Below are 19382 nucleotides of genomic sequence, written 5' to 3' on the forward strand. Positions count from 1 at the left end.
TGTTGATATATAATGAATGATCCTGCTGCTAAAGTGATTTGATCTATAGTAGCACCGAGTGAATGCCGTTCTTTACTAAAGCCTGTTTATGGTTCTGAATGAAATGCGTCATTGGTTGTTTAACGCGTTACATCACCACGAGCCCTCCACTTCTTTCCAGAGCGCAGCACTTTTGTGTTATCCTTCAGTACCCCCATATCAGACACTATTTTCAGTTATTTAGAAAATTATGTACGCTCAAAATTATGTTCTTTTATTTTGAGCAAACCACAAATTTAAACCTGTTAGGCTGAAAATAGTTGCATGGAGTAGTAAAATGTCGTGTTAGCTTAAAGTCTAAGCTAACACAACATTTGTGTTAGCTTAACACAAATTTGTAAGAGGTAACTAACACATTTCGGATGTTAAATATTGTGCCTTTCAGACCCATTGGACATTTTTTTGATAGCAACTTCTAACTTCAGTATTTTTAATTTGGACTTAATGCAGACCAACTTAATGTACCTGATATTCTTTTAAGTGACAGGACAGATTGTCAACATCTTTTACATACAGGGATCTTATATGTGTGCTGTGCTCTTGTATTCATCCTGTTGCCTGTTTACTGCAACTTTGTGTGAAAATGTGAGATTTTACTTCTAAGGGAAATGTAAACTTGTTAACTGTAATAAGGTTGATGGTTAAAAAAAAAGTGTATCTTTTATTCATTCAGCTGTCACTTGCTAACAAGGGGAATGACTCCACAAGTGGAGAGGCCTTGGTGGCACCACCTCCCCCCACATATGAGGAAGCTATTGCAGGTAGGATTAAACACATATTATCATATTTCAAGCCCAGCTGTGGTATTTTGAGAGTATTTTCACTCCATATTTATTGAACTGAAAAGGCATTGCAACAATGAGCTTGTATAAATGTGTGAGGAATTGGAGTGACTGACATGACCTAAATGAATGTGACCATTAGGTGTCAGTGCTCCTTGCTACAACGATGTGGAGATGCTCACAGAGTTCACCTGGGATGATGTCAACATCAGAAGAGTCTTCATTCGTAAGGTATCACAAAGCTTCATGTCTTACTCGTTCAGCAGGAATATTGTCACAACAGACCAGTGTTAAAATGTGACTCCCTGACATCAGAACATAAACACTATGATGATTTATTTATTCTGGATTTCTTTCTGTTAGGTGTACTCGATCTTGATGATCCAACTTTTGGTCACTTTTGCGATTGTGGCTGTTTTTACCTTCTGGTAAGTCTTCCTAATTTTTGGTAACCTAATTACTATTACAGCTTGTTTTTTGTGGCTATTTATTTACGGATTTACTTCTCTGTTAGTGATCCAGTGAAAGACTACATTCAAACCAACCCTGGGTGGTACTGGGCCTCATAGTAAGTCACACCTTCAAAGAGCACACAATATTTAAGAAAATGAACATTATTTATTTATTCATTCATTCATTCATTCATTTATTCATTTATTTGCCAATCATGCCTAACTGTATTTTTCCTGCATGGCAGTGTGGTGTTCTTTGTCACCTACTTGACTCTGTCATGCTGCTCTGCACCCAGGTAAATCAATATTGTTCAAAATTGACTTGATTACAGAATAAATGGGAAATCAATAAAGACTAAAATCTAATTGATTTGATTTTTATCTTGCAGGAGACAGTTTCCATGGAATCTGATTCTGCTTGCCATCTTTGTAAGTCAAAAATAGCTATTGTTTATACATTTATTTATTTTTTCTCATTTGTTAAGTCTGTAAACATAGTTTTTAACATATTCCAGAATGGAAGACATTATTTAAAAATATGTATTTCTTTACAGACTTTATCCCTTTCTTACATGACCGGAATGTTGTCCAGGTATCGATTTATATTCTCTTCCTGTTCTCTTAAATGAAACTCTGCCATTTTGTATATTGTAAATTTTGTATTTATATTGTTAACTCGTTCTCTTTGAACTTCTTGACATTTTTCATGTCATATCTACAAATTTCAAAGGTTTATATAGGGATTTTAGAGGGTAGACTATCACAAAGTACCAGATAAAAGTGAGAACATGGTTTTCTTTTTTACACATAAACATTTGAAAAGTGTTGTGTGAATTTGAATACAGATGCATACCAGTTTTTGTTTACATCATATGCTTTTTTTAATAGTATTTTATTAAACATTTACTTATTACACAAAAATAACAGCAAGAAGAAAAAAGAAGCAGAACAGATCAGCACAGGACATGCACACAGAAACACAACATTTCTTATTTCTAACTTACCGCTGGTTATATTTAAAAATAAAATGTGACCGTGCTTTGCAAAGTATATCATTGACATAGATTATCCAAAAGAGGACTGTCAAATTTAATAAAAGGCATCCAAGTTGCCCTTAAGACCCAACATGTCTCTCTATACAGTTGTGTAACAAAAAGCCACGGATCCACTGTAACAAAATGTAACGTCTTGCTATATGTAGGATTTTACTCGTACCATCATCTGCTGAAGTATCAGGAACAGTCCAGGCACAGATCATATCATTCACTTTAGTTTAATATGTTTGGTGTGTTGTTTTTTTTTGTTGTTGTTCTCTGAATGTTGATGTGGTCAGTAAAATAACATACATTAAATTCTGCATGTTTATTTTTCTTTTAATAGCTTCTATAACACCAAGTCAGTAGTGATGTGCCTCGGCATCACAGCCGCAGTCTGCCTTGTTGTTACAGTCTTCAGCTTCCAAACCAAGGTGAGGCAAATGGTCTCTCTGTCTGTGTTTGCTACACACTTAAACACTCGTTTGAACCACTCTCGATCAGCCTGATTAATGGACGACTGTCAGGGCCTTATCGAGGTAACAGGAGGCTCTGAAAATGATATTGAATTGTGTGAAAGGGATGAATTGTATGTGAAGAGGCATCGTTTGTGTGGCTGTACTGCACATCTGAAGTCCGTGTTTTCTTTTGCACATTAATATTGTGTACCAATGTGGGGTTTTTTTATAAAAAAAAAAAAGAAAGAAGAAGTTGATTTCTGCTAGTTTTCTGTATTTATTGTAACTGACTTTGAAATATTGCTTTGTCTTGGGCAGCATTGACCCCTTTTCTAAGATACATTTCTCCCATGGAAAACACATAAATTAACTAATCCTAACTTACACACCTTGGCGTTCAAACCCCATATTTAGATGGATCGTTTTTAATATGTCCAGTTAATTGATTTTAAGTATCTGCTCCACCTTCTCCACTCTCTCTCTCTCTCTCTCTCCATCTATCTATCTCATCTCTAGCTTGATGTGACCTCTTGCCAAGGTATACTGTTCATCTTCTGTGTGGTGATGTTCATCTCTGGACTGGTGCTGGCGATTGTCCTGCCTTTTCAGTATGTAAGTACAGTCAGTCAAAGAATCCACTTCCAGACTCTACATGATTCTTAATTGTAAAGCAACACTAAAATAATCAATAGCAAAACAGCACACACAAAAAAGTAAAAAGGTGTGAATAACTCTGGGTTTTACGTATTTGATTGTTTAAAGACTTTTCATCACAGAGGTGCCATGTGTTCTCATTATCTGCTTGCTTTAAACTGATACTTTGTCGGGACATCTTGGCATCACATTTCAAGGCTCAAAGTTTCCCTTAAGGGGTGTTTTTCCATTGACAGGGCAAAGAACTCTACTTGATCCTTGTTGTCTGAAAATGACACCACTGGGCCATATGGTGGTGACGTAGTCTTTCTGGAGTATTCTAAAAAAAATGGTCAACAGAAGAAACAGGAAAACTAATACACTCATTGCAGAAAGAAGACTGCACCGTGTCAAATGCTTAAAGCTAAGTTCTAAACTAACAGAACGAAATCATTCACTGCAGACAATACTTTGACATCTAAATAAACCAGTTTTTAGTAACGCCTTCTATCTCAGGAATGGCATTTATATGGTATTTCATTTCAATCTGATGTCATAATGAAGGACTTCTTCGAATGTTTAGGTCAGATTATGCAATGTCTGTGAAAGGTCAGCTTTCCGAGGGTCCAGATTGCTTCAATCAACTCATTGAACAATAGGGTTGTTAGTATGCTATCCAGGGGTGAAAGTAGTTTTACACACACAGTTGCTTCTTTGTGTGCTTTGGCGTTTCTTTGCTGATGATTTTTTTTTTTGCGAAGCGATAAAAGCTGGTTAGCTCTTGAATTGCTACAAAATAAAGCTATATTTCCTTCAGCCCATTGGCTGCAATGTTGACACCTCGAGATGCCATGAGACCTACATTCTGAACATCATGGCATGGAGTGCATCCCAGTTTTCCATGTCTAGCATATAACCATTAATTTTAGCTTTTAAACTGGTTATATTGATCCTTTGTCCAGACAGAGGGACAATCAGTAGGCCTAGCATCATGACCTATTTGTTCTGAAGATCCTGCAGCTTCCACTTCATCTTCCTAACATGGCGCCTCCTCACCCATCATGTTATGACTCTCATACTCACAGTAGGAACCATAGAGCTCCTTTAGGTTCAAAGCACATCTTCTGAAGTTGGGATATTTTTCCTCCAAAAGTTCCAGAGGAATCACCTCAAACCAGATGTTGGACTGGATTTTATTTCAATTTCATTTGTGAATGTTAGAGCCTCATTTTCAACAGTGGAGCTATAAAAGTTGAAAAAGGTTATCATTTTTGGAGAAAATCTCATCAACATCAATATTTCCATAAAATAAGAGACAAAATAAATAGCATGTTTGATAGAGGAAAAGCCTCTCAGACTCTGAGCTCAAAGCGAGATGCCCAAACTATTATTTTTTTAAATATTAGACAATTTAATTTCACATAATTATCGCAGTAGAAGACATTTGTTTGTTAAATACTTACTGAAACATATTTACCGTGTTTGATGTTTGTTGTAAATGACATATACTCACAGACGAACGAGATAATAAGTCCAAGTTTGTCGTTTATTGAACGTTCAGAAACTACAGCGACTGTAATGCGCCACAGCAAAGGTAGACAAAGGTAAAATAACCTGAACAGGTGATCAACTCAAAACCACTCGCACCTTTTTATTCTCCGTCTCTCTTTGTCATTAGCACACCCGTTGCCGTGGCAACTGCTCCTCCTCGCTCCTCGAGCCAAGCAGCGAGTACTTTAAAAACATAACATTCAGTCCGTTACAATATTAGGTTTTCAGGATTGATATTTATTTTGCGAAAAGAGTTCCCCTGAACACAGTGGTGGTTGATTAGTTAATTTTAAACTCCTGCTCTGCTATTTTGGTAATGGAACCGAAACGCACAGATTTGCGCAACACCTTGTTGAAACAATAATTACAGAGATTATTATTTTTGTTGGGTCATTAATTTTAACACATTTTGTTGATTTTCTTTTCTTTTTTTCTTTTTTTTTTCTTGTTGTTCTTTAATAAAGTTACGAACGTTTTGAAAAGGAGCCAGAGGAGGACTTGCAGGTCTCGGCGTCCTGGCGGCGTTCAGTTTGTCACCTAATGCCGAGATCGACTCAAAACCTTCTGCGATCAACGTATCGCACCCCTGCTCTAACAAAGCACAAACAGTTCAGAAACAATAGGAAATGGGGGGAAAAGCTATTTATTAACCTATTAAGTCGTGTTTTAGATTGTCCTTGAAAAACTAATCAGTCATGGCTGATTAGTGGGTGCACTCACGGCTGCACAGTGGACCCATTGATTTTTTACACTAGACAGCCGCTCCCCTCTCTTGCAGGTACTGCGTACCCCCGCTAAATATTCTGGGGGTACGCAGTACCCGACCGTACCCGCCTACTTTCACCCCTGATGCTTCCTGATTAATTACTGCAACAATATTATGGAAAATACATCTTTACCTTGCAGGTACCCTGGCTGGATGCCATTTATGCCGCCCTGGGAGCCATTCTATTTACAATGGTAAGAGTATGTTTACAGTTGAGCATTAATGATGATGTAGAAGATGCGACACGCAAAAGACAACTGAGTAAGTGGTGGGTTAACTTTCTCTTACTTTGTCTGTTGTAGTTCTTGGCATTCGACACACAGCTGCTTATGGGGAACAAGAGATACACCATGAGTCCTGAAGAATATGTGTTTGCCACCCTCAACATTTACCTGGACATCGTGTATATCTTCTCCTTCTTCCTCCAAATCTTTGGAACAAAGCGAGATTAAGCTCGCCCTTCAAACCTGCAGGGCTGCACCATCATAAAAAAATGTAAGATGTTGGTAACCATGGTGACAGTGTTTTCAGAAAAAGTTTTTTTTTTTTTTGTTATGATACTTTATAAATCTCCTGTATAGCTCCACATAGACACATTTTCATAAATATTTCCACCCAAAGTTGTCTGATACCCTCCAATACGATTTGTAGCATGTTTGTGAACCCAACAGTTAACTTACAAGCTTTATGAGCCAGAAACAATCAGTGATTTGTGAAGTCTCTACATTCGATGTAAATGAAACATTCTGGGTGTGTCCATAGTAGCTGTATCAGTATGTGTCATAAATCATGTGCAAAGAACAAATGTCATTGCTCCTTTAGGATTAATGGAAACAACAAAACATAATGCATGACTCTTAGCTCAAACTTATGCAAATAACGTTCATTCTATCTTTTGAGTGTTGCTGTGGATCTTCTTTTAGACGGGTAGGATAAATGTAACTTTAAAATACATTTCAAAAATATATATGCATCTAGTCATATCATCTCTATACTGTGAATTGAAAGTGTTCTGCTGTATTTAACAACTTGACAGTAAGTGATACATTTTCGTCGGGGCTCTAAATGACAATCTGAAAACAGTTTTCACATTTAGTGCAAATTATTGTGGTATTAATACTTATTTAAATTTGTCAGTGCACATTAATAATTTAACCCAGAGTTGTGACGATTTTGATTTGTGTGACTACAAAACTTTTATTCGATGTGTTCCTGTTTTATGCAATCCCTGTATGTGACTTGTCTACTGTGTGATTGAATCAACATGTTTCAATGGAGAATTCTTGATTGATGTCTTTCAGAAAGATATTCAGATTGAGCCTTATAGGTTTTAGAGTTACTGATACGGGAACTTTCAATCAACTTGACCGTATATCTGTCAGTAAATCTCAACTTTACAGTGCCAAACACGGAGAGACTTTATGCACCTTTTAATAAGGGACTGCATTCGTAGAGGAAGCAGAAAGCTTCCTCCACAAGCAATCCTCCACTTTATTTTACTATTTTTAGATGGCATTAAAGTTAGGAGTCTGATGCTTCAAATGAATTTATAGGAGTTTTAAAATGTCTTTTTTATTACTTTTACTGTTATTATACTGGTGAAATATGTTGTTGGACTCTGCATTTCATCCTGGAATTGGTGTTACTGTCCTATTTATTCAAGAGTGTGTATGATTATAGTCACCAGTTATGACTGAATAAATTGAGCTTCAACAACTTTAATATTGTGTTACAGTTCTTGTTAAATATTTGAAAGTTTATTTTGGCAATTCCACTATAGAAACATCAGATCAGACCAAAATATTTTACATTTATTGTTTAATATCTTCACCACATGGTTTTGGAAATCATTGGGAGGGATTTGGTTGGAAAGTTGAACACAAAGTTGTACAAACTGGTGAAATACAAGAAAAAGTATATATCTCTTCTTTTTTCTTTTTTCAAATACAAAATATGTTTATGTGTTAATCAACTTTGCTCTGATATCCCTAAATAAAATTGACAGTTATCTTCCATTTGCTTCCATTTCCATTTGTCGTTTATTCTCAGTATAAATAGGGTTTTGTGAACATTTCAGTGGTTTGTGAGAGACCATCATTAAAGAAACAATATCATATGGACCAGAGAATATAACAGACAAGAGAAAGTAGAGAAGTTTAAAGCAGGGTTATGTTGTAAAGCAATATTTGAAGCTTTGGATATCACAGAGCTATTAAGCAGTGATCCAAACAGAGAATGCCACAATGCAAGCCTACCGAGGTATGGCCATCTAACCTAAATTGACAGGTGGTCCAACAGGGCACTCATCAGAAAGCATAAGAGGTCCACAGTAACTCTGAAGGAGGTGCAGAGACTCGCAGCACAGATGGAAAAGTCTGTTGACAAGACAACGGAGTTGTGCGCTCTACAAATCAGGCCTCCGTAGAAAAGAGAATGCAACAAAACCACTGTTCGAAGAAAGACATGAAAAGTCCAATTTGCAATTTTCCACAATGTTATGCAAGGAGCACATTTTTGTTAGATAAGACAGAAAAGAAACTATTAGGCCTACATACAAAAAACTGCACATCAACCTGAATATGTAATAGTTACTGTAAAACATGCCTCCTTTATTAAGCATGTTTTTAACTATCCTGAAAGTATAAAATACATACAAGTCCGTTATCAGCTGACATTGCTAATACTAGTTAGCCTGACAGTGCATATAAATTTACAATTTCCACAGCTAGATACTGGAACACAACTATGATGTGTAATTAAAAGAAACAAGTTTCAACGTCAGAGTAGTTTAACAACATGTATAGCCAGAAAGCACCTCCTCTGGATCACTTTCAAAGATTCATCATAATTAAATTGAATAAAATATTGAATCCCAAAATTTCAAATGAATACCACAAGATAAACACACGTTCCACCAGAGGTACTTACACCGTAGTTTGAGAACCATGTCTTTAAACTCCACGCCAGCGGGTGTGACGTCTATAAAGCGCTTTTCTTAAGTGTGCACTAAACCAATACATTTACACAACACTCAATTTTACAACCTCCAGTCACCCAATCAGATTCGGCGGCAGAGCTATGTCAGCTTCAGCCATGATGTGGTTTTGAATGAGGAAGAAGCGGGAGATGTTGTACTTCAACGGGTTTATTTACGTTTTATAGGCATATTAATTATCTGTAAATGCGTTAATCTGCAACTAAAAATGAGAGCAAATTTTCCGAACGCGAGAACAGCGACCTATGGCGTTCCTCTGGGAATTTAAACAGGAGTCAATAAATTAGCCGTGTGGCTAACGACGCTAGCTAGACACGGCTAATTCCGAGCTAAGAGGCTAACGGTTAGTTGTTTCCTTGGAAAAGTAAAAAGCATGTTTAGGGGGAGTGTTGCCCTTTGAAACCGCCTTAGCTTTCCTACCTAAGTTGAATGAGGCGTGTGAAGCCTCATTCGACTCGACTATAATTCAGACTGATAGCAACCACAGCGTTTTTTTTTCCTTTAAACTCTCGCTGTCATTTATGAAACTTTAAAGTCATGCTGAATAAAATCTACGAATGGATAGAAACGAGCTTTGCCAATCTTCGCAACGGAGAACCGGCTGTGGAAAACTCACCTGAACACCCGACTCCGACAAATGCTCCAGTCAGAAGAAAAAGACCAATTGATTGGTACGAGCTGTAAATACTTTATCTGTTTAAGCTAAATTATATATATTTTTAACGGAACACAACTTTTTGAAACTTGTGTTTGTATCTGAAATCTGAAGTTTTTTTTTGTTTTTTTTTGTTTTTTGTTTTTTTCATTTTAACGCACTAATAACATGTCTTTATCTCTATTTTGAAGTTTGGAAGACGACGACAGTATCGAACAAGAACACTTAATAGTTAAGAAAACACGAATGGGTATGTGCATATTCGCTCAACTACATCATTGTCAGGGTTTAAAACCTCGTTGGTATCGCAGTAATTGCTAATGAATTTAAATTGTTGTAATGATTTTCTAGGAGATTTGATTGATTCAGTCAGGAGTGCTGCTGAAGGCGTTAAAAATCATAGTAGCAATGTAGCTACATGGATGAAGAAAAATGTAAACCCCACTTTGAGAAATATTCTGCCAAACTCTTCTGATTCCCCTTCCGGAGAGCCCCAGCCCTCAACATCAGCAGCAGACTACCCAAGGAGACCGGTAAGCTTTAGAAATAGTATGTCAAATCATCTTTCACAAGACGTGCCAGAATTGGGCATGGACAATTTCCAAGAGTTTATAAAGTTCAGGTTTTAAAGAGAATCTTTTTTGACAAGCTGTCCCATGAGTTTAAAGCTCTTTTACTATGACACTGAAGTGACTTCAAAGATGTCCTTTTCCTTTGAGTCAGCATGACATTCCCATGGCATGATACTTCTGAATAAATGTAGCTTGGTTTAAAAACCAAAGCAAAACTTGAAAAAAAAAACACCTGGTAAATGTAGTACTGTTTTTCAAATAAACATGGTTATTGAGCAGAGCATTATACATGCCAATATGTGTTATTGAAAATAACTCTTTAGGTGTAACAAGATGTTATTAGAGAGGTAATTAGTCAAGCCAACCTGCAGTCACTCCTTGACAAATATGCCGGTCAATACGTTGCAACTTGAAGTTTTGAAAAGCGCATGCCAATACATTTGGCGCTCCATACAGCCAGAGAAACTTTGTTTCTGCCAGCACATTTATTTTACATTATTAGAAGCAAATTAAACTGTATGATGGAAATTTTTAAGAGTTTTGAAGTTGTAACGCTTTCAAAAACCACTGTAGTTTTATTTAAATCTATGCATCAAATTGGTAAAAAAAAAAAAATAGTTGATAGTATATTTTGTCAGAGTTATAACATCCATCTGGTGCTTATTAGCATCCAGTAGACACAGTACAATAAACATTTTATTTTCTATTCCCTGGATGTGACACATGTCGACACTTGACTTTTTTTTTTTTTGCTAAAATTCACTTTGCCTTAATTTTGAAAAAAGCTCAGGAAATTTGGGGGCTACATCTGCCTTGAGTTGGCAGTCACTCAGATGAACAGATTACCAGTAAATCAGAGACGGTAACAAAAATGACAAAAGCATTTATCTGTTTTTTTTTTTTTGTGTGTGTGTCAAAGATTGTTCACAGGAACTCTTTGGATGAAACGTTTGCTGCTCCTTCAACAATATTGGAGTGGAAAACACCCAAAACGGGTAAACTTGTCTCTTAAAGCAAGAGTATTTTTTTTGCAATAAACTTCTAAAAGTATTTAATATTTTTCTTCCCTAATATCTTTCCTTAACTCGTTCACAGCCGAGCTACTGCAGGTTAAAAAGCATGTCTTTCTCTGTTCCACAATTTCAGACTGGCTGCGTAATGACAGAATGATTATGGGATCAAAGGTTTGTAGGCGACAAGTTTGTATGAGTCCTGCACATCGTGAGGTGCCAAAAACAAATGGGCATTCGGTCGGTGTGCGACCCGCCATTCACACCAAGCTGCACCCGTCCCCAAGGCTAGGCAGGCCTTTAAGCCTCCGGCCGCATGGAACTTTAAGGTATGTCTTGCTTCTTGGTTATCTTTTGAAAATATCCTCCATGTTAGATGACATCGTTTGTCTAAGCTTTTTTTCCCCCCCATGTTTTTTTTAATGACCCAAACCATGTCTGTAGTTTGTCAGGAGTGGGCACGGCAAGCAGTTCCTGCAACCACATGTATGAGAAAACCTTTCCTATCAAAGTGGTGCAAAGCCCGACTCACAGCACGTCATCAAGCCGCTTAAACAAAGCTGGACCCCACTGCACAGCTCAGGAGGTAGGACATGAGGGCAGGAAGCCATTGTGCTTATACATCTGATTCATTTAATTCTTTTTGGTTTTAATGTCATTCTTTTCCTCCTCTTTTAATTAGTCCATCCGTGAGGAGGAGAAGGAGATCTACAGACAGCTTCTCACGATGGTTTCTGGTGGCCAGTCAACTGTCCTTCATAACGGCAGCGCACACACCTTTGTGAGATCCCATAGAGATTTGTAAGTACGCAAACAGAGAGAGTATTTTTACACAGCCGTATATTGAAATCTGAGATCACATTCTAGATGGTACATTAAAGGGAAGTAAGAGCTTTGCATTTTTATAAGTTATTTGTTGTTGTGTTCAAACATCATCTGGCAAAATAGCAGTTTTATATAAAGCCCCAGCGATCATAGTTTAAATACATTTCCTTTTTTTTTTAATGTATTTTGTAAATGAGTTTGCAACACATTCAACAATTTATTCCTCACTTAACTGCATCTACAAGCTTGTCACTAATCGTCTGAAACCAGAGGTGACAATTGATTACCCAAAAGAGTCTATTGAGGCGTAAAGAAAACGTGTAGATCATTTTTATTTTATTTTTTTAAGTTTCAGAAAGTTTGACTTTTAGCTTAACTATTATTTATCCATCCCTCTGGTCTAGGGAATAGAAAATAAAATGTTTATTGTACTGCATCCTCTACTTGTTCTCTCATAACCAGCGTTTATATTAGTGGACGTTTGCCAATAAAACAGGGGTTTGTTTCTAAAACGTGTCGCCACTCACCAGTAACAATTATGAAGCTTACTTTAGCTAATGTAAGCTAAATTTAAATTGTTTCTTTAAAAGAGCTTAAAGTTTTCTTATGCAATCAGAAGGGCAAATATTCACCCTTTTTTCACCTTACCTCAAGTTTGGATATATTGTGGTGTGTGTTATAGTTTGGCAATAGGACACATCTGATGCATGTAGTGCAATAATGTAGGTATGCATTGATCCACTTTTTCACTTTCAATACTGATGCAGATATTTGAGGTTTAGCATCAGCCAATACGATCAAGTGCAGAAAAACGACACTTAATCAACTTAAAATGTTTTCTTTTTAAAACATAGACGTAAATGTACTGAATTAAAAATTGATCTGATGTGTCTGCACCAATACAGCACACTTAAATACAAGAGCAGTGTGTTTGAACGCAACAAATAAACTGCAACACACTTTCTTTCAAATGGTTCAGAAAGTGGAATGAGGAAATGTAAAATAATAAAGCATGACGTCACTCGGGAGCACAAAGGATAGAATGAGAGTGTATAGATCTGCCCTTATGGATTGGGCACACTGTCAATGATGCCGAATATAGAATTTTTTTTCAGTATTGGGACCGATACAGTTATTGGTATTAGATTGGTGCATCTCTACTCTGATGTGGACTCTCAGCCTCCAGTTCGACATCTGATACGGACTGTTGATTGTTGCCGTCCTCTCATTGTCTCATCAGCACCAGCTTCCTCACCAGCCACACACGGCTACAACTGTCTTCTCCAGCTGGATCAGCAGCTGAAGGGACGTCAGAAGGACCCAGTAGCCCACCCAGCCCCCGAGGGCTGTCAAGTCAGAGCTCCAGCAACCTTCCCAGCCCTGTGGGAGCTTCCAGGAAGTCAGGGAGTCAGATTTGGCCAGCAGACGCAGACCTCACCTCCAGTCAGCCCACTGCTCTTTTCTCCGCTCCTTCCCCGTCAACTCTGCAAGACAACACCTCTCAGGGGACAGAGTCGTCAGGTTAACTTTAAATAAAACAACATACTGGTTCAATGTGTGGTTTTTATCCTCTTTTATTGTAAAGTACATTTATTTATTTGCAGCTCATGATGGTGACTCTGTAATTATTGTAAATGAGCAAAAATGCAAAAAGCAAGAAAGCTCAAGGTTAGTACTTTAACTTTCTAAATAACTTTTCTGAACTAATCATTTTGCATCGTTACTTTTAACCGTTTTCTTTATTGTAGTAGCGCTAAATTATTAAAAGTAGCTTGGATATTCACTGTATAAGAAACAAAACTTTGCTTTTACAGCATGCCATTATTCCAAGCTGAGCTGTGGATCAAGGAACTGTAAGTTTCTTTAAAAGCATTCGATGATGCAAAGCCTCATAATTAAAGTCTGATTTTGATTGGCCACAAACAAAAAGGTGGTTGTTTTTTAATTTAATTTAATCTCTTCACTGGTTTTGTCTAGGACTAGCATGTATGACTCTCGAGCGAGAGAAAGACGGAGACAAATAGAAGAACAGGAAGCCTTGGCTGCCCAGCTCCTGCGACAGGTTGGTAGTCACCTCTTATGCCTTGTCCAACTCCATTTGTACCCCGGTCGATGTTTCTCCTGTTGTACTAATGTCCAAAAATCCCTGGTCAACAGCGATTGTCTGACGAGGGAAAACGAAGCCCACATGTTGAGGTCCATGTTCGCGTTCCTTTGGAGAAGGAAGTTCCTCTGACTTTTGTGATAGAGAAACCAAAGTCTGTGGAGGAGAAACCCGAGTTTCCCGAACTCTCAGAGGTTTGTTCTCTGTTTGCTGTACAATTGGAAATGAAAGTGGCGAACGCAAAGGAGCTTCAAACCTGAATTATGACATCATAATGTGCTTTTCTCTGTTTGTGCCTCTGTGCTCCTGTTAAGGAAATGGAAGCTGAGGTGCACAGGGCGCTGATGAAGGGAGGAAATCCTCATGAAGTACTAAGTGAAGGTTTCGGTCTCAGCCTCACACGAAAAGACCTGCAAACCCTCAGCAACCTCAACTGGCTAAATGATGAGGTGGGGGACCATAAAATCCTTAAAGTATAACTAATGCCTCTGTGAAAGCATCGTACCAGACCGTATTGTAAAAGATTTGATAAGTCTGCAGCAGTACAGCAAACTTAAAAACACCAGTAGCTGCAAAAAAATAAACTGCAACAAACTTTCTTTCAAATGGCTCAGAAAGTGCAATGAGGAATTGTACGTATAATGTCAAATATAAAGCATGACGTCACTCGGAGCACAAAGCATGGAATGAGAGTGAATAGATCAGTTCAGTTCAGTTTGAGCAAAGGAGGCCAGTAGTGAGACGGACTTAGGCCAATTAATGAAAAACTAAAAGGAACCGCACAAAAATGTCATAATTTGCACTGAAACATAGATAGAACCCTAAATAACCTGTTTAGTTTATCAACAAAAAACAAAAAAAAAGTTGACTTGGAGGTGAGTTTTGCTTTAATTTGAAATCTGAACAGGTTTAAAACACTCAGTGTTTTCAACCTGTAAATCATAAATTTCGGTTGTAATTAAAAATATTCAATTTTGCCTTGTTGGATTTCTCCAAATCTGCCACTTTCATTAAAACTGTAAACCTGAACTTCCACAGCATGCAGCTGATGACATTGTCCAGCTGCCTTCCATACCAAAAGGCATCAGTTCAAATTTTTTTCTATTTGTTAAACTTTCAGGCCCGACTTTCATTAAAAACAAAGCTGGGAGGCAAATTTGAAGGATGCGATCCCAGACACCATATTTAACCATTAACAGCATACCCTGAGTCTAACTAGCAATCAGTTAGTGTTACACCGTACCCTTGTAAAAGTAAACTTTCTACAACTGACTCTATCAAAGATTAAAGCTTTAAAGTATCCCTTAGCAACATTGACAACCATGTTTCTCTAACTTCTATTCTGTATTTTTCATAAAGACTATCACAATGTCTAGGATTAAAACTTAGAACCTTATGAATATTTTTGCCATAAGTGAGACTATACCAACTGTCCCTGTGTGCTATAGCTAACTTAAAAATATAGTATTACATACTCTACCTCTATTTGCAACCCAGAGGATATTATTACACTTTTTTTGCAGGGCAGAATATTTCTGATCTTCCATCAATATACTAATGTACTTTCCATATTTTTATCTGCACCTACTCTACAATTCTAGTTCATGCCCAACTCATTTTATTTCACAGGTTATCAACTTTTACATGAACCTGTTGGTTGAGCGCAGCAAAGAACCAAACCGGCCGTCGGTCAATACGTTCAACACGTTTTTCTACCCGAAGCTGCGGAGCAGTGGCTACTCTGCTGTCCGCCGCTGGACCAAAAAGATGGACATCTTTGCAAAAGACATCCTTTTGGTTCCTGTCCATCTGGGAATGCACTGGTGCCTCTCGGTAAAACTAAGCAAAGGCCATATTGACAGTAGATTCCATTGTTTAGAGTGTTTTTCACCCAAACGCATTGTTCTCTTCTTTTAGGTGGTGGATTTCCGCAAAAAGTCTGTTATCTACTTTGATTCTATGGGAGGAAGCAATGATCAAGCTTGCCAGATATTGTTGTACGTTCCTGTCACGTTTCGGTTCATTAATGGAATTTATGCATAAATTTCAATGTGACCTGTTCGATGATCTTGAGATGTGTGCCGTATGTGTGTTCACAGTGACTACCTGCAACAGGAAAGTAGAGACAAAAAAGGCAAAGAACTTGATACCTCAGGCTGGACTCTACACAGCAAGAAGCCCAGTGTAAGTTTAACACATCAAAGCACCGAAAGCATTGAAGTGTCTGACAGAAAACGCAGTATTTATAAATGCTACACATTCCCTTGTATCTTCTTTGGCTTAACAAGTTTGTTGTTCCATAAATTTCCATTTAAATATATCTGCGGAGTGGCCTGCAGAGGGCGGTAGGAGGTTTTTTTTAACAATCAACAACAAAACTCAGTCCAAGTATGGGGCAACTAATGATATTTACTACACCTTTTAGTTTATTACAGAAACTTATTATGTTATGATATTTGTATTTAGGGATTATGAGCACAATTAAATGTAATTAGAATGGGGTTAAAATTAGTTGGAAGTAAAAGTAGTTTAAGCTTCCGTATAAAGTTTGCAAATCAACATCTGCAAGCAGCTAATCGGTCAAACTTGGTCTCCAGAAAACATTCAACAGCTGAAACACATTACCTGGTAGGAGTTTTTCTTTCTGGTTTTATTTTGAGGGGGGTTTAATGGATGATAATAATCAGCCCTTGGATCAGTTTCTCCTGCTTGCCCGTCCTCTGCGGCTGCAGTTTGATAAAACTCACAAGGCATCTAGACCTCCATTTATCATCTACTAATTTACAATCTATCAATACATTCGATCACTTCAGCATTGAAAAGCTATAAAAACCCTTTTGTAAACGACCTCATTAGGAAGTAATTAGATGCTCCGTCTGCCACGTCTGTTTGATATAGTAGTGCAGCCAATAACTGCGTTTCCACTACAAATATGTGAGAAACTTTTCCAGTGTTGTTAAAAAAAAAAAAACACAATTTCAGAATTGCATTTTTTCCATTAAATAAGAAAAGCAATTACAATCACAGGTGAAGGGTGTACACGCAATAAGTCAGCAAAAAAACGGGCCGAGCCATTATCCTCCAACCCTCCAACTACTTCCTGTCGTCTTTTTCGTGGTTTGCATCAGTGACAACATCCAGTTGTTGATCAAAATAAATGTTTCTATGGCAGTTTTGTGAAATAAACCAATTTTGATATGGCCAAAACATTTTTTTTTTTTTTTTTTTTGTCCGTTAGGCAAATTTATTTTCGAAAAGTCAAATTGCTCATTTATATGGTCAATGGAAATGTAACTGGAGTCAAACTCCTGACTTTAGAGGAACAAGCACACACACATACTTCAGGGAAGGGACTTGCAACAAAGACAACATTTTGGAGAACAACTGTCAGAACTTTTACAAATTTCAACAATCAAAATTGAATCAAATCATAAAGCTAAAAAATTATGACAGGTTTATTTGTTATTAACGATGTTGTTGACTTACAACAGCCCTGTTACAGATCTAGATATAGTCGCATTCAAAAGTTTCCTTACAAGTTAACAAGCAGCTTTACCTCATTATTTTTTTAAAGTTATGCAACCATCTTGGAACAAACACTCAATATTTGTGATTTTACAAAACAGGGCTATATTTAGTAATTCAAACTACATGAAATGTATTTTCCTTCAAATGATCAAAAATGAGATCACTTAGAAAAAGTGCAGCTGGTGTGGCAACACTGACAGTGGACAGTGTGTGAACATGTTTAAATGTTCAGCTCTTTGTTCGCTCATCTTGTTGGAAAGTTTTATGCTTTCATGTGTCAAATAATTTCTAGCTTTAGGTTTTAAATGTTAGGGCCTAAAGTTAACCTATAAAGGTTACTGTCATAAAAACGTCCATGTTACAAATACTTTTCTATAGAACATTAAACGTCAATAAACTGTCCTGCCCGTTTTGCTAATGCCACCAGCCACATAGGAGCGATGACATTGCGTTGTGCAGTCATCCGATATTTACTCATTTTAACACTGCATTTTTGGTACTGTTGAAATACAGTTCTTTAAAAAATGCTTTGTAAACCTTTTTTTTTTTTTTAGTTAATTAAATGTTCCCCTTGCATGTTTTCCTTGCTCACAGGAGATCCCACAGCAGATGAATGGCAGCGACTGTGGAATGTTCACTTGCAAATATGCAGATTACATAACCAAAGACAAGCCAATCACATTCACACAGGTAATCACAGACATTATTGATAGGAATGTATCAGTAAACCCTGGTCACAGTGGACTCAACGTGCATTTCTTCCTTTTCTGTTGAACAGAAACACATGCCATACTTCAGAAGGAGAATGGTTTGGGAAATTATGAACCACAAGTTGTTGTGATGTCATGATTGCTGTGTAGACACTTAAAGTCGACTCATGACGAAGGTTGAGCTCCATTCCTCATGAGGTTCAACTGAGACTTGCACACCAGCTCCTCAGACCAGAAACCAGCTGTTTCACTCAAGATCCCCCTCCTCCCCCCTGAGCTTATGTCGGCTGACGGATGTTGCTGGAGCACAAATCACTGCCTCCCACTCTTCTTCTTCTGTTCTTTTGACTCTTGATGCAGCAGCGGAGCATCGTAATAGCAGCTAAAAACACTTTGTATTTGGTTGTAATTCCTGGTCAGAACTATTTTTGCATTGTTTGTAGTGATGTGCTCTTAAGTGAATCATACTGAGGTTTTCTTCCTTCCTCAGAATGTTACATAATCCGACCTCACCATGAAAATATGTCCATTCTACAATTTGCTAAAAATCTTAAAAAAAAAAAAGGGCTGCAAACTAATCTGTGATTAGTTACTTGGAATAAATACTGACACTTGTTTCTTTTTTGTCACCCGATTGACAGCTGCAGGCTTGTGCAGTATGGACATTGCTAAGAGTGGATGGAATCAAAATGCACAAAGGTCAATGTGATTCCGCCTCAGAGTATGCTTTATAATAGTCTTACTTTCAGTGATCCAGGTGTAATGGAGCATTTACAGCCTAAAACAGCAGGGTAATAAAACTTTGCCATTTCCTTATTCTTGATAAGATTGTAAATTAAAAATCTATTTTATGTATTTGAGTCTTCTTGTTAGGCAGCAGAATTTTGAGTCATTCAATGGATTTTGAATTTTTGTACATACTTGAAGTATATACAGCCTACTATGTAACAATAAACATTTTTTATGTATTTCTTATTCTGTCTTAACTGAAGTCTGTTTCATAAATAAATTATCCAAGATGTTCTTTTGTAAATTACTGTTCATATGTTGTATTATTACACGCAAACCGGTCTATTTTCACATTTTATTTTGGTAACGCGTACATCTAAAGACCAAACTAAGTTTTTTGGGTCAAATATCAATGCAGATGTAGCTTATCTATATTACTGCCTCGGGTATCTCATCTTCTGCGGGGTTTAGGTCGGAGATTTAAGCGATACCATGGTCTCAGAACAACCTTCTACTTCCTTTTGCTCAGATAAATGATG

The 19382-nt window shown here is 37.3% G+C and overlaps 2 protein-coding genes across 2 annotated transcripts; both read left to right on the top strand.

Moving 5' to 3' along the window:
- Positions 1-661: 661 nt before the first annotated feature.
- Positions 662-7437, top strand: LOC103141202 (protein lifeguard 2-like). The gene is made up of 11 exons (XM_007556728.2): positions 662-800; positions 964-1052; positions 1185-1249; positions 1336-1389; positions 1519-1569; positions 1663-1702; positions 1828-1865; positions 2654-2741; positions 3282-3377; positions 5856-5909; positions 6018-7437. Exons 1-11 carry the CDS (start codon positions 677-679, stop codon positions 6165-6167), a joined length of 849 nt encoding a protein of 282 aa, XP_007556790.1. The 5' UTR covers positions 662-676; the 3' UTR covers positions 6168-7437.
- Positions 7438-8751: 1314 nt separating this feature from the next.
- senp1 (SUMO specific peptidase 1) lies at positions 8752-19088 on the top strand. The gene is made up of 18 exons (XM_007556569.1): positions 8752-9381; positions 9557-9615; positions 9717-9898; positions 10857-10932; positions 11084-11276; positions 11392-11533; positions 11630-11748; positions 13013-13293; positions 13377-13440; positions 13587-13625; positions 13750-13834; positions 13930-14070; positions 14191-14325; positions 15506-15709; positions 15794-15873; positions 15976-16060; positions 17999-18094; positions 18183-19088. Exons 1-18 carry the CDS (start codon positions 9248-9250, stop codon positions 18243-18245), a joined length of 2178 nt encoding a protein of 725 aa, XP_007556631.1. The 5' UTR covers positions 8752-9247; the 3' UTR covers positions 18246-19088.
- Positions 19089-19382: the final 294 nt, after the last annotated feature.

Source organism: Poecilia formosa, unplaced genomic scaffold (genome assembly GCF_000485575.1).
Source record: "Poecilia formosa unplaced genomic scaffold, Poecilia_formosa-5.1.2 Scaffold80, whole genome shotgun sequence".
In the NCBI taxonomy this organism is placed as follows: Eukaryota; Metazoa; Chordata; class Actinopteri; order Cyprinodontiformes; family Poeciliidae; genus Poecilia; species Poecilia formosa.

What these genes read in the sequence shown, in the direction of transcription:
- LOC103141202 (XM_007556728.2), top strand. Translation starts at nt 677, where the DNA reads ATGGTTAAAAAAAAAGTGTATCTTTTATTCATTCAGCTGTCACTTGCT. An exon ending in ATGACCGGAATGTTGTCCAG is followed by an intron (nt 1,866 to 2,653) that starts GTATCGATTTAT and finishes TTCTTTTAATAG; the next exon opens with CTTCTATAACACCAAGTCAG. An exon ending in GAGCCATTCTATTTACAATG is followed by an intron (nt 5,910 to 6,017) that starts GTAAGAGTATGT and finishes TGTCTGTTGTAG; the next exon opens with TTCTTGGCATTCGACACACA.
- senp1 (XM_007556569.1), top strand. Translation starts at nt 9,248, where the DNA reads ATGCTGAATAAAATCTACGAATGGATAGAAACGAGCTTTGCCAATCTT. An exon ending in AAAAAGCAAGAAAGCTCAAG is followed by an intron (nt 13,441 to 13,586) that starts GTTAGTACTTTA and finishes TTGCTTTTACAG; the next exon opens with CATGCCATTATTCCAAGCTG. An exon ending in TCAACTGGCTAAATGATGAG is followed by an intron (nt 14,326 to 15,505) that starts GTGGGGGACCAT and finishes TTTATTTCACAG; the next exon opens with GTTATCAACTTTTACATGAA.